This window comes from Lampetra planeri, chromosome 12 (assembly GCF_965212315.1).
Source record: "Lampetra planeri chromosome 12, kcLamPlan1.2.h2, whole genome shotgun sequence".
NCBI lineage: Eukaryota > Metazoa > Chordata > Hyperoartia > Petromyzontiformes > Petromyzontidae > Lampetra > Lampetra planeri.
In genome coordinates, this window is record NC_136118.1 from 14,363,668 (window position 1) to 14,377,937 (window position 14,270).

Below are 14,270 nucleotides of genomic sequence, written 5' to 3' on the forward strand. Positions count from 1 at the left end.
CTAGAGCCCGAGATAATTCCCCAAAGCTTTAGGCCCCCGAGTTCCCTTTCAGTTCCAAAGGCGTGTGTGGTCTTGCATAACAGCATAATATTTTACACATTCAGCCAATATCAGATCCATCTACAATAATTCGGAGAACCTACAGCGGCTCACCCCCCTCCGGCACCGCTCGCCAAGCCTTCACAAGTTTCCTCAGGCCAGCCATGCGATCTAGGCAAAGAATAAGGGCCGATCATGCAACCAAAGAATAAAGTCTATCATGCAGTGGAAACACATTTTTAAATGCACACATTGGAAACTTTGAAATGTTTTCAATTAATCAAACCATGCGTGCTACTTATTTTCAATAAAGATATTCAAAACAACTTTAGATACTTTGATAAATTGCCTTTGGCAATGCTGCGAACCCTACGAGACCTGACCCCTGTTGTGCACTCATTAAAATCAGAGGCGAGGCTCCGTGACATACCAACTGGCCCAGAGCACGTGTAGACGAATGGACATCTTTAAATATAAATTAGTACTTTAATATGAGCCTGTGATGAAAACCAGTGTACACTCCTGTGTTGACGTGCACAGTCACTTGCTTAACTCTGAATCTTCATCAATGTTGGATACAATTAAGGAAGATGCATTTATACATATCGGTATTTTTTTTAATAATACCATAGTTATTACTCTTAACAGTGTCAAGTTCTAAGTGTGTACAATCATAGCATTAAACAATCAACTGGGAATTGGCACAACGCGCATCTCCATTGGTGGCTGTCAGCATCCAATAATACATTGCTATGGTGAGAGCCAGTCCATCCACAGAACAGCCGCTGTTAAGTCTCCATGGAATGGTACTGCATGTGTCCCTTCCTGTGGATAACGGGCCGAACCAACTCCTCCTTCCAGCTTGTAAGGGAGTGCTGTGCCACAGTGCCATCCGGCATTGTCCTCAGCAGTAACTCCAACAGTGCGTAGGTCGTAGTCGGAAGGAAACTGTCAAACTATATTAACTGGCTCAATGGTGAGCGGATTGATCATTTGGCAATCCCAGCCACCGAAATTCTCAGAGTACTCCAGCCACCTTCCAGAGGACCTCGTGTGCTTGTAGCTTGTGCTTGCTCCTGTATGTCATGACCGTTGAGCCCCCCCCCCCCCCCCCCTGGTACTGCAAGTACTCTCCCTACCATCCAGGGCACATCAACCTGAATACCACCCACCACAGCCTCCAGCCTCCAAAATTCTCTTCCCACTCGACCTTGGAGCCAAAAGGACCCCCCCCACGCGCTCGTGGGTGGAAAGGCGAATGGGGTGCATGCCGCTTCACGTCTGGCCAGGCCGACTTTGGCTTTTTTTGTTTTCCTCTTTATATATTTTTTTGGCTGCACAAAATTAAAACCAAACCGAGTTGTTTGCCTAGCCTTTTGTTCGCTTGAGCGTGCGCGCAAAAAAAACGTATTTTTGCCAAACCGTGTCTGCCTGCCGCTCCTCCTCCTCCTCCCCAAGTCCGATGGAATTTGCCTTAAAAATGCGCAGCAGTGGCCGCTGCTGTGAACGTGAGCACCATTTGAGAAATCGCCCAGCGTCTGCTCCACCCCGGACGGGTTTTGGGGACCACGAAGAGCAGACGTGGAGTGGGATCAGTGATAAAACGTCGAGTGCGAAGCGTTGGACAGATTGTCGTGATCGCTGTGTTTAAGCGGGGCCGCTTTAAGCCACAAAACAGAAATATATCGCGGCAATTTTTTGTTTTACGCAGTGGCTGAGCACAGGCACAAAGACCCAACATTGAACGTGGCCAGATACAACCGTCGCTATAAAAAGTTGTACTGGGTAATAATCGATACCCTTATAAAGGTTATTAGAGATTATAATATAAAACGATGGGAGGGAATTCCAGAGTTGAGCCACGGAAAGGAAGAAGCCGAAAGGGAAGTCACGTGATCTGCAGTGTCCGTGGTGGTTGATCGCGGGGCGGATGAGACGCAGTGAGTGCGGGTGTTCCGAGCCTCTGCCGCGCGTGCACAGCTCCTCATTGCCGCACGTGCTGTGATCCACGTGCTGTGATCCACGTGCTATGATCCACGTGCTTTGATCCACGTGCTTTGATCCACGTGCTTTGATCCACGTGCTGTGATCCACGTGCTTTGATCCACGTGCTTTGATCCACGTGCTGTGATCCACGTGCTGTGATCAACGTGCTGTGATCCACGTGCTGTGATCCACGTGCTTTGATCCACGTGCTTTGATCCACGTGCTGTGATCCACGTGCTGTGATCCACGTGCTTTGATCCACGTGCTTTGATCCACGTGCTGTGATCCACGTGCTGTGATCCACGTGCTTTGATCCACGTGCTGTGATCCACGTGCTGTGATCCACGTGCTGTGATCCACGTCTACAATCAGGGCACTTGAAAAGGCGGGTTGGGGGATCACATGGAGATGATGTGCTGTATGTGCGCATGTTGAACCTCTGTCGCAACGTGTGTAGCCAGCCGTGCTCATCGGAGGTGCGTGAGAAGGACAAGAAACTAAACACAAAACGTGGTTCTTAAATAAATTAGTCTTGCTTCCTCCACTTAAACAAATATCCGGCTGCTTTTACCTGTCGGAGGTGGCCATGACAAGTGCGATTGTCACCCTGTAGAGACTGTTCCTTGCCATAGCAATATAGAATTATATCCACTGACTCGGGTACTACACGGGATCAATACATGGTCAGAGCAAGCTTTATTTCTGCATGGATAGGGTATGACTTTTTTTTTGCGCTGACACACAGTGATCTTTACTTGGTAATTTTTCCAAACGAGTTCACTTTTCAGCATGCTTTGGTAATTATAAAAATCAATGTCTCCATACAGGAACCCCTTACCTAAGAGTTGAAATTGCACATTTCTCTGGTAGGGACAACTCTCTTCCCTGGATTAACGCTGTTGATTTCCTACAAAGCGGTACTCATTGTCACAAGGTCACGTCTAAATCGCGAAATTCTGCTGGAATTTAAATATATTTGTTAAACTTTCTAACAAAGCAAGCGGGCTGTATGCCAAGCTATCAGACCACCTAACGGTGCCACAGATGTCAATTCTAGAGCTGATTTCGAGTCACATTGCAAGTACGTGCTGGTGGGAAATCAACACATTGTAAACGATGGCAGCTCTACGGCAAAGTCCCATCGACAGCGAGATTCTCCAGCTCTGCCCAGACAGGCACGCTGGGCCACTTAAAGACACTCGAACTTAATTCCATGCCCATTGCAAATGTGAGCACCCTTGAATCTGGCACCGGTTGAGCGAAGCAAAGCAAAAAACTCAATTTATAAGAATTGGAATCGTGCTTTTATGTTGAAATCGGCGATGGCTCTGCGGGGAGGCCACGAGACGTTCCTCAGGATGAGAGGGCCCTGACTGAGCGGTAACCCGTGGCTGAGGCCCAGGACCCCTGAGCTGCTGGCTCAGCACCCTGACAGGCATTAGCTCCCCAGAGCCCCCCCCCCACCCTCTTTGTATGTTTTTATTGTGTGAAATAAACGTCTGAAAATGCGGTGCACGAAGGAATGCGCATTTATAGTGCGTGAAGAGGAAAATCGCTAAACTAACCACATGCAGGTCCCAGGGAAAAAAAAACGTGTGCCTCGCACGATTTTGAAATTCTTGGGTCAAATTTCACGGCTCCCTGCCCATGTTCTCCTGATGAGCTTGCCAGTACCTCTGCAGGCACCCTGCGTTCACCTCCTGGGGAGACAGGTCAAGTCAGGGACATTTCACTGGGTCAAGTTGTGGCCACAAGACACAGACGATTACCTTGAGGAGAGAGACATGCTGTGTGCAGCAGCAGCAGAGGGACACGCTGGGATATGCGGGACTTAAACTTGCTCAGGGAGAAACAGACGGTGCTTTTAGCCTACATATGTTACCGTGTCTGCTGTTTCTGTTAAGCAGCATTGTTCATCACAGATATGGTGAGATCGATTGTTTGAGATTTTCGTAGTAATTTCTAAGCGATGGATATTATGGGAGATTGACAGACAAAGGCACCATTTTTGAAGTTTAAGAGTAAACAGAGTTTCCAAGTTCAAACTGTGACTTATGTTACACCATGACTATTAATGAGATTGCCAAGCATAGTTTATTTTCCATTGTGGGTACAGTCCCATGGATGACTGTGACTTGTGATATGTTTTATGTAGGTAGAAGGGTGCAAGATTCCAAGAGACAGTTACAATGTGGTCTCTGTTGCATTCTGAATCATCTCAAATTGTAGAGGCGTCGATTCTGAACAATCTAAGAAACGACTTCTCCAGGAAGGCGAGGAACAAACTAACCAGGGAAAAAAATCCCAGAAGGCCATGACTACACCGCATTATGACTTCTCGAACCCAGACACCAGATGCTGCCATAATTCATGTTGTTTTAAGCGGAGGTTTTTTTCATATATGTCCATGTTCTGATTAATGCCCTCAAGAGCTGAGCTGGACCAAATGAAATCAAAAGCAGTATTTGTGTGATGCTCTCATAGTCCAGTCCCTGGTGACTTGGCTGGGACTACGAAACGGAAATCACAAAAAGAGCTTTTGGATTACTTTCACGTGTGACTGCCTGGTCGTCAAGTAAAGGATCTTCGTGGTAACCAGCGCAGCGGGGCTCTTCTGATAACAGGGATTTGCCCCACGAGCCGGCCTGTCGTTCCAGACTAGCACCTTCAATTGCTAGTATGTCCACTCTTCATGGATGCAATACATTCTGCAATGCTTAAGAGTCCTAACCACTCGATGCACCACCTTGAGGGGACTACAGGACATCCTTGACTTCTTTCCATGCCAACAGCACGTCTCACTACCTCTGACATCGTGACCAGTGTTGCAAGAACAACATTCCGCCGATTGCTCGAGGGTATTTTTGAGGGTCTCACTCTCAACCATAATCTTCATAAAGAAGCTGGAATATTAAGATTTGTCTTCTTAGCAATGGAAAGGATGGCAGAATATTCTGGTTATTTTTTTTATCAACTATAACTGGACTTACAGTATGAGACAATGATTAAACCCAATCAAATGGTGACTATAGATTACAAAAAACAAATAACACAACACCGAATGAAATTATTCTGGAAAAGAGAAGTGAAAAATAATAATAAAAATTCCACCAGTTTTCTGATTGTGCATCAGTCATATTTTTGATGCGAGCATCTGACGTCAATAAAAAAAGTGCCACTTTGCGGGCGGTCGTTGGCTATAGGACAGCCTCGGGGCCTGCAAGAGAGAGGAGCACCACTCAACACCCGCTTGAGCCTGGAGACACTCCATTTGAGTCGATCACGTAATCAAACTTGGTCAGGATTCTTTCACAAATTTGGCACACGGTGAACTATTCACTAATTCACAAACGTTCTTGAGTCGTGTAACGTCGGCCCTTGAAGGATGTCATTAAGCGACACATGGTTTATCTGTAGTGTGGAGTTCTAGAATGGGTTAAAGTTCATCAATTAGACACCTAGATGCCGATGACGTAATTGAGATATCCTGAAAATTTGTGCCACCTGCCACTAATGAAGTTGCTTGCACCAGGGGTTGATGGGTTACATGGAGATCGAAGCATAACGTGCACGAGATGCCCGACTGTAGGACACAATGCAAGTACCGGATGTTTCGCCTCTAAAGCCAACGTCGAAATGCGTTTCCGCTCAAACGAGGACGGCATGGCATTCATCTCCTGTTTTGACTGTGGACCATAAATTAATAGTTGTTTTGCTATTATCGTCATCTTCTCAATAATAATAAAAACTAACTCATGTGTGGACAGTCCTTCCGCTGCGACACATGCTTCCAACAGGACCAGACCTCAAGGTGCGTCACAGAGCCCAGGCTGGGAACAATCATGAGTGGAGTGAACATGGGACATTTGATGACCAACAGCAGCAGCAGCGGTGGCGGCGGCAGCAGCAGCAAGAAAGCAGCGTCACCGTGGCGCACGTGTTCCTGTAAATCGTTCAGGGGCCCCGGGGAATAGAAAACAGAAAACAGCTCTGTTTTTGCACAAAAACAGCACACATTTCCACCGCAAAAAATGCTAAGCCACTCCGTTGGTGTCCTCGTAAACGGTGTCGACTGGAGGCCGACACCAACCGGCCGCAGCCGGCCACTCGGTGAACGTGGCCGTCTGTTGAGCGTGACTCGCCCTCCTCGTGAAATGTGCGCACATTCTCCGCTGCTTTGTGGCGGAGATGGGAGTGAGTCGGCTACACAATGGGACCCATTTAAGCCGTTTAATTATCGTTCGTTCAGTGTGACGTGGAAGAGTTTTGGGAATACGGAAGGCGGTAGAGGGGGAAGTCGGTCATTCAGTAACCTATAATAATTACAATTATATTTGAATCAACTTACATTTTTGTAAACTTTTTTCCCAGTTCCTATGTATTGCGTAGAATATTGTAAAAGCAGCAGGACCTGTATAGTGTGCATTATTGACCTGGCTGAAGCCATCAAAGCGTGGTTAGAGTTAATTCAGCCAAATCATCAAGATTCCCACTGGACAAATGAGCAGGGGCGGCACTCACTCCACTGGCAGGAAATTCCACTTTCCTACAGCAGCGGCCACTGTGTCCAAAGAACAAGCAAATATTAACTTCCCATCAACTGGTACTCGTTTTATCTACCTTGGAGGGTAACTCGGATGAGTCGACTACCCCTGACTGGTGTCTAACTCGTCAACCTTCCGAGCGTGAGTGAGGCGACCTGTCCACAGCACTACCCAGCCTGACAACAAGCCTGCCCTCTCTCTCTCACTCCTGTGGCTCACCGAGATTCGAGCTCATCTCTCTTCTGCGCTGACTCCGCTAGGTCTGAGCTGCACAGCCACCCGAGCGGGGGCTGACTGTGAACATCTTGTTTACCTCCTGTGAGGATGTATTGGTAGTTGCCGTCGGTGCTGCTACTGTTGTGAGCATTCGCGTTTGAGTCCCTGCATCTGGGTTGCACCTGCTGTGCGTACAGCGGTGCGCGTGGTTACAGCGACTTGGCACACACGGCGCTTTCCCAAAATGTAATTTGCGAGTATGAATTTGCCTTCAAATTGGAGCTGTTTTATTTTCTTTTATACCCCAATTTTACGCAAACATTTTTTTTCAAAGTATACTCATGCAACAAGTGCGTGCCACATGGCAGACGTGCACGTTTTTTGTGTTTCAGTAGGTTTGTGCTCACACTTTGACGTCTATATTCCTGCGTGTGGTGTTTATGATATACAACAGCCAAGTGCAGTGAGTACGTTCACCACAGGAGTTGCTGCTGCTGGGAATAATGACGGTGCTTTGTCCACTTCATCCTAAAGATTTAAGAATAAGGCCTCACATTAAAAAAAAGCAAAACCTGCTATTGGGCAATGCTGAAATAAAATTTGTGTATGAATATTTTTGAATCACAATATCTCTTGTTAAATGTCGTGGATTGCCCTCCAACACACCGGCGGTGCTGCTGAAGCAGTGATAATCGGCACGCTTGTTCATCACGTGACAACTTGATCAATTGGCTTTGCTGGGTGGGGGAGGGTGTACGACTAACAGTTTACTCCTGTGGCTACCTCACCCAAAAAAAATGATGGATCACAATATCTCTGTCGATCCGTGATCAGGATATTGCGCACGTTGTCGAGGATTCCTCGGAGGCTGTTTGTACCTCCACGTGTGCTCACCCTTGCATGCCCGTCCTGACGTGCCCGTCCTGACGTGCCCGTCCTGACGTGCCCGTCCTGACGTGCCCGTCCTGACGTGCCCGTGCGAACTCAGGGTCGGTGGAGCTGGACCTGCACCGCATGCTGAAGCCGTCCAAGACGGCTGACAAGTGCACGCTCGAGCGCATGCTGAGCGGCGCGACCAAGCACGTGTCCCTGTTCCAGCAGAAGAGCGTGCGCGGCTGGTGGCCGTGCGTCATGCAGCAGGGAGACTCGTTTGCCCTCGCGGTGAGAGCCCATCGGCCTTGCCCTGGTGCAGTGGGTGGCGAGCGACGGGGCGGTCCCGTGCGGTGCTGCGAATCTTTCTTCATCATCATCGTTCTCATTAAGCACGCGCTTACGTGCAACACGGGAGCGCCATCACAGAGTAATGGTTGGCAGCGCACGGGACCTGCGATCGAGAGGTCGCCGGATCGACTCGATCTCCCGGCGCGCCGCCGTGCCTCTGCTCACCCGGCGGCATAAATGGGTGCACCGCAGTCGATCGGCAGGCCACGTGCAGTGGGGTAAAGTGTGGGGACTGCCACGCCGTCTGGCCAGCATGGCAGAGTTGACCAAATGCCCTCTAGAGAGGTTCACTCGAGAGCCCCCTTCAGTGGAGCACCTCCCAACGGCCACGGCAACGAGCAAGCCGTGGCAGGGCTGCACCACGGCCACGAGCAAGCCGTGGCAGGGCTGCACCACGGCCACGAGCAAGCCGTGGCAGGGCTGCACCACGGCCACGAGCAAGCCGTGGCAGGGCTGCACCACGGCCACGAGCAAGCCGTGGCAGGGCTGCACCACGGCCACGAGCAAGCCGTGGCAGGGCTGCACCACGGCAACGAGCAAGCCGTGGCAGGGCTGCACCACGGCAACGAGCAAGCCGTGGCAGGGCTGCACCACGGCAACGAGCAAGCCGTGGCAGGGCTGCACCTTTTATCGTTTCCCCTGCAATGTGAGAAATGGGGGTTGAACAGCGGCGCAGTTCTCAAACCCAAAAAAGGGATTACATTTGATATTTGTTATTCTTCTTTGTTTTTCCATGGGCATTCTTTTTTTATTTGCGCGCGATAAAATTATATCCGGCCATGTGGCTCAGCGGGAGACTGAACGCCTCGCAACCGCAAGGTTGCGAGTTCAAATCCTCGTTAGACCATCATCCCTCTGGGGTCAATACAATGAGTACCGGTTTAACGATTAGAATATTCAGCCAGGTTACACAATGAGTTCTAGTAACGTTGGGGATCTTTGTGTGTGTGTGGTGAGGACAGGGCAAGGTGGAGCTGACCATGGAGATTTTGTCAGAGCAGGAGGCAGACGAAAAGCCGGCTGGAGTCGGACGTGACGAGCCCAACATGAACCCGCGCTTGGAGGACCCGAAGTGAATCTGGCTGCACACACACAAACACACACACACCCGCACACACACACACACACGCAAACACACACACACACCCACACCGCACGCACACACCCAAACCACACACACGCGCACACACCTACACCACACACATGCACGCATGCACACTACACACACCACACACACGCACGCATGCACCCACACCACATGCACGCCCACATCCACACCACACACACACACACCACACACACGTACCCACACGCCCACACCAGACACACACTCACCTACACCGTCAGTCTGTGGTTCCTTACAACCCTTGGCAGCTTCTGGCTCCGATTTACTGAGGTGATGAATTCTGTCCCCAGTTATTCTCTTGCAGGTATTTTTAGTAACCTGGGATGAGAAGACGCCATCGGAGATACTGAAATTCTATATACGTCAATAAAAACAGACACACACTGATGCCTACACAAATAAGAAATAACACGACCATACTGCAGTCATTGTTTATGCCCGCTGCAGTGCCTCCATGTGGCTGTGAGTGACCATGCGTGGCACTGCGGCGCGACAACCAATTGTGCAAAGGCAAAGCAACAGCAACGCTCTGCGTGTTTGCTGGAATAGTGAATGTTAAAAAAAAAACCTGTCAGTACACATACCTCAATGGGTGTCAGGAGGAGTTGTCCTGTCAAGACACAGTCATTCCCCGCTCTCTTCTGGTGGACAACACACTGAGGAATCCCTTGCCATTACTTTAAGATGATTCATTGAAACTGAGTTGGAGATTTTTTTACCCCACCAAACTGGAGCCACAACCAATATTCAAAGCCCTGAGCTCTTAAGCTACACTGGCACATGCATCCAAAAACGAATTCTTAATTCTGAAATCTTAGGAAATGTATTCCTAAACCACGGGACTTAACTAGTGCTGAAATACCAATCTTTAAGCTCATCTCAAACCTCGTGAGGCCTGACGTGATCCTGACTTCTTAACTTCATTCCGTCCCTTAAAGAAGCTCAACGCATTCGTAAATACACCGCCTCATAGACTCGAGGCGTGGTCTCTAACCGCTAGCCATCCACGGTGTCGCGTCCTCAATTCTTGTCGCGGATTTCATCCCCACCCTCAAACCCCATTGTCCAGTCGCCCCGAGACGTCGTTCCTGTGGTTCAGCTCTCCGTGCAAGACGCTGCGCTACATCGTGTGGAGGAGGTACAAGTGGCTCTTCCTGGGCTCCCTCCTGCTCATGCTCGGCCTGCTCTTCCTCGCCGTCTTCCTCTTCGCCTTCCCGGTTAGTTCGCTTGCTTCGTGAAGTGTCCCATCTTTAGTAGACACGCACGGGGTTCAATTCTCTCGTCCACCATGCTCAGTCGTCCCGTTGCCCTCTTCAACTGTCCACGGGACATTGACGAGCATCGTTCCCTTTCTTTGCTCTTCGTCTCTTCCACAAGAATCTTCTCTCGATCACCTCCTTGAGCAAGTCATTGACTCCCCACTAAATGCCCAATCCAGATTGTCTACCTCTTCCTAATGCTCGTTTCGATCATGCACACTTGTTTTTTATTTAAGCAGCATTTGTATGCGGTTGTTTGACATATGCTATCATTATCTTACCTTCACTGGCATGTGTCGCGTAAGAAAGTGTCCCAATGAATGCTAAATATGTATATATTAGCCACGTGTATGTCTTATTATGGCTGTCTGCCAAATAAGCCGATACATGTCAAATTCACATTTTTGTTAAATAGATGTTGTTGTTTTGTTGTGCAGTCATTCTGCACTGAACTGAAACCTCCAGGTCACTGTCATTGGCGAGCTGTGGCAACCCACGCACACCTCCAGAGCCGCCCCGTCACGTGTTCATGCGTTGCTATTGATCCTGACGTCAGCTGCTGATTGTACACATTTAAGAACTTCTGTCTCCTTTGAAAAACAATAGAGAGTCGAATTCGTACTTTACTATATTTGTTGTTAACAAAAACTTGGCCTGTTCTTTGTTTCATCAGGAATACCTGGCAATGAAGATCGTCAAGCCTTAACTCTGCATGCTGACGATGAGAGGGCCCTGGGGTTTGGTGAGGGACTGAGACGTGGACGGGAGCCACTCAACAACGCTTTGAGCGTGGGATTGCTTTTGGACCTCACATTTCGTCACACCGGCTCGTGGAGATGAAGGGAATTCTTAAAAATCAAGCCCCTACCTCCTCTGCTGGTCGACAGGCTGCAGACACCTGTGTGGGCTCTAGACGCCTTGGAGAAGCTGCAGTGGATCTCCAGGCCTCACAACTTGGGGATGCGTTTGCAGTGCGATGCTTGTTTTTCTGAGAAGAGGTTTTCCCCTTTTTTCTGGCAATAAAACAGGTGTTGAGATGTTAAAACACCAAACTGAAACCTTTTACAAGGAATCATGTCTGCAATAACCACAATACTTGTAGTCAGAATGCAAACAAAAAACATACTCTGATAAGAAATGCATTCTCTTTGAAACTGATTGGTCCACACCAGAGACCGCTTTCTTTCGAGTCAAGTCTGTAACACCGACTCTAAAGAAAGCTGTCTCTGGTGTGGACCAATCAGTTTCACGGACAATGCATATATTATCAGAGTATGTTTTTTGTTTGCATTCTGGCCACAAGTATTGTGATTAATGTAGACATGATTCCTTGTAAGGTTTCAGTTTGGTGTTTTAACATCTTAACACCTGTTTTGTTGCCAGAAAAAAGGGGAAAACCTATTCTCATATTTTGGTACTGGCAAAGGAGGTCCCATGATGTAGGTGTTTTCCTATTCGAGGTCCGATGTCCACTGTTGCCACCGTGCTGTGCGTTACCGTCAGAAGCAATTATCTCCTAATTTTGTTTGGTTTTTGCACAACCCTTTGTTTTTGGATATGAACGGTATTATTTGCTTCTTGTGATCACTTTTGCCAATCTCTGAAAAGAATGATGCACCAGTTTGAAGAGAATATTCACATCAAGACTCGTGTTGCTTTTTCAGTTATAGGATATAGCCATATTATAACGTGGCTTACATTTTTCCGCGTGCAAGTTAAAGACTGTAGGCATCACCCGCAGGTCTAGGCAGACATCGAAGAAGCTTGTCTTTCTTTTCCGTGCCAAAGCTTTCCACAACTCGAAACAACTACTCCACTAGTCACAAAGTAGGCCAAAGTTGGAATGCTGTTGTCACATGTGTGCTGGAGTTGCCAGTACTGTACTCGCCGTGCTTGATAGAATCCAACGTAAACAATCGCGTTGATTAACGAACATTGTTGTAGGATTCAAACAGACCCGCAGTTTGGGCAGCCCTGCCGTATACGGTAGGTCGTAGCAAGAGAAGCTATATCGTCTCCAGCTGGAAATGCAACCCACCTTTAAGCTGCATGTGCTTGTATTGGTAGCATGGGCCCTCTGTTCACAATCATGTTTAAGGTAACATTTGTGCCATTCGTGGCATTCTTCCAACAGCACGAAATAGCTCTTTGATGTTTGATCAAATACAGGCTCGAAAACGAAACCTGTTCAATTATTTGCTCGGCTGGTAAAAGTTCACGACCGCAAAAATTGTGTGAGCAATTCTCAGCGTCATCTCGGCCTCTACACCACCACAGAAGCAAACGCGCTATGAGAGTGTCCACCTCTCGGTGGGCATGTCGAATATTCTCCCGAGGTATAGGTCACCAACACAAAGGGTCATCATGTGGTAGCTTTGTAGTGTTGTCTCCGAACTTTCGATGAATAAAACAACACTTAAAACTCCGTCAATCGTATTGTACTGCCTTAATCAGGGGAGGGGGTTAAACGGTGAGGATGCGTACGAAAGCAGTACATCGATGGGCTTTGTCTCGGTGCCCCACTTCAAAAGTTACAATACAATTTAAACGTAATAATTATCCGTGGTTTCCATTATGTGTTATATAAAATCGATTATGTTTGAAATTCTATCCCAGGGGTCGGCAACCTACGGCTCCGGAGCCGCATGTGGCTCTTTACGGGCTGCTTCTTGACGATATGTACGTATGTACAGTATGTACATAGATGCATTGCGGCTCTTGAAGTACTGAATTTTGTACCGAATTGGAAAGAAATGGCTCTTCTTGTTATTTTGGTTGCCGACCCCTGTTCTAGACCGTGGAATCGAGATAGAATCCACGCGTCTGTCTGCATTGATATTGCGTGGCGCAACTGGAGGCGGCGTCTCATTGGTCCATTGAAGCCCTGCACCCGGGGCGACGTAATCCGCCTGTAGCCAATCACAAGCCGCCGTTTGCGGATGGCTCCTAAAGAGGCTTGGCGGGGAAACGTCATAGCTTCCCCGTGCAGGTAAATTAGTTATTCATTATGTTTAATTATATGTTGAACTTCTTCCACACTGTACGTAGCCAACCATGCTATTCGGAGGTGCGATTAATTGGAATTGTGTAATAGTTTACTGTTCCTGATGACGACCGCTTGTGTTGCGATCGAAACGTCGAGATATTTGTATTATTTTATTCACTTTCTTTTTATTATTTTATTATTATTGTTTCTATCTACGTGACTTCACCGAAACAACCATAGAACATAATTGTTTACTAATTGTCAAGTTTATTTTAGTAATCCAAATGATAACCTTTCGGTTCATCATGTATCCAGGAAAGCCACGCTGCGTCGCAGGAATCTTGGGTTTTTAGTTTAAGATGTTTTCAGCCATTTAACGACAGAGTGTTTACACAAGTGGGAGCGAACCGGAGCTCCCAGAGAAACCCCACGCGGGAGGCGGCAGCAGTCCTCCATCCCCGTACAGATGGAAACAGACGGCGATTAGTTCACCTCCGGGCGAGCCAGGGTATACGGCTCCTCTTCGACGCCCACGGCAAGGGAGTGTCACGACATCCGTGTGTGATCCAGCAACCCTCGCTGCTGCCTCCACAGTGCTGGAGTACCGGAGCCAAAACACAAACCCACCAGGCACCACGGGCATTACCGTGGCTGGGCAAGAGCCTCCTGTCAAGTCTGCACATTGCAGGGTCTTTAACATCGACCTGATTGCACATTGTGGCTATTTGCAGAAATCACTGTGTGGTCTACCATGCTTGCCTTGCTACATGCAATCGGTCATGCTGTATTTTTTTTACATGTAAACAGTGCATAGATTTCTGTTGTGTAATTCTTAAACTTCATTCATTGAATCTTCTTCCTTTAAGCCAAGGAAACCACACACAGAGAAGCGC

General features: G+C 48.1%; 1 protein-coding gene across 3 annotated transcripts in view; it reads left to right on the forward strand.

Moving 5' to 3' along the window:
- The window catches only part of LOC144721735 (dysferlin-like), a 190,779-nt gene extending 177,963 nt beyond the window's left edge, over positions 1–12,816 (forward strand). For all 3 annotated transcript variants that reach the window (XM_078599615.1, XM_078599614.1, XM_078599616.1), the window contains 4 exons: positions 7,774–7,946; positions 8,969–9,078; positions 10,202–10,349; positions 11,065–12,816. In XM_078599615.1, the coding sequence (XP_078455741.1) occupies positions 7,774–7,946; positions 8,969–9,078; positions 10,202–10,349; positions 11,065–11,097 (464 nt within the window). In that variant the 3' untranslated portion in view covers positions 11,098–12,816. The remainder of the gene's footprint in view (positions 1–7,773; positions 7,947–8,968; positions 9,079–10,201; positions 10,350–11,064) is intronic.
- The last annotated feature ends 1,454 nt before the right edge of the window (positions 12,817–14,270 follow it).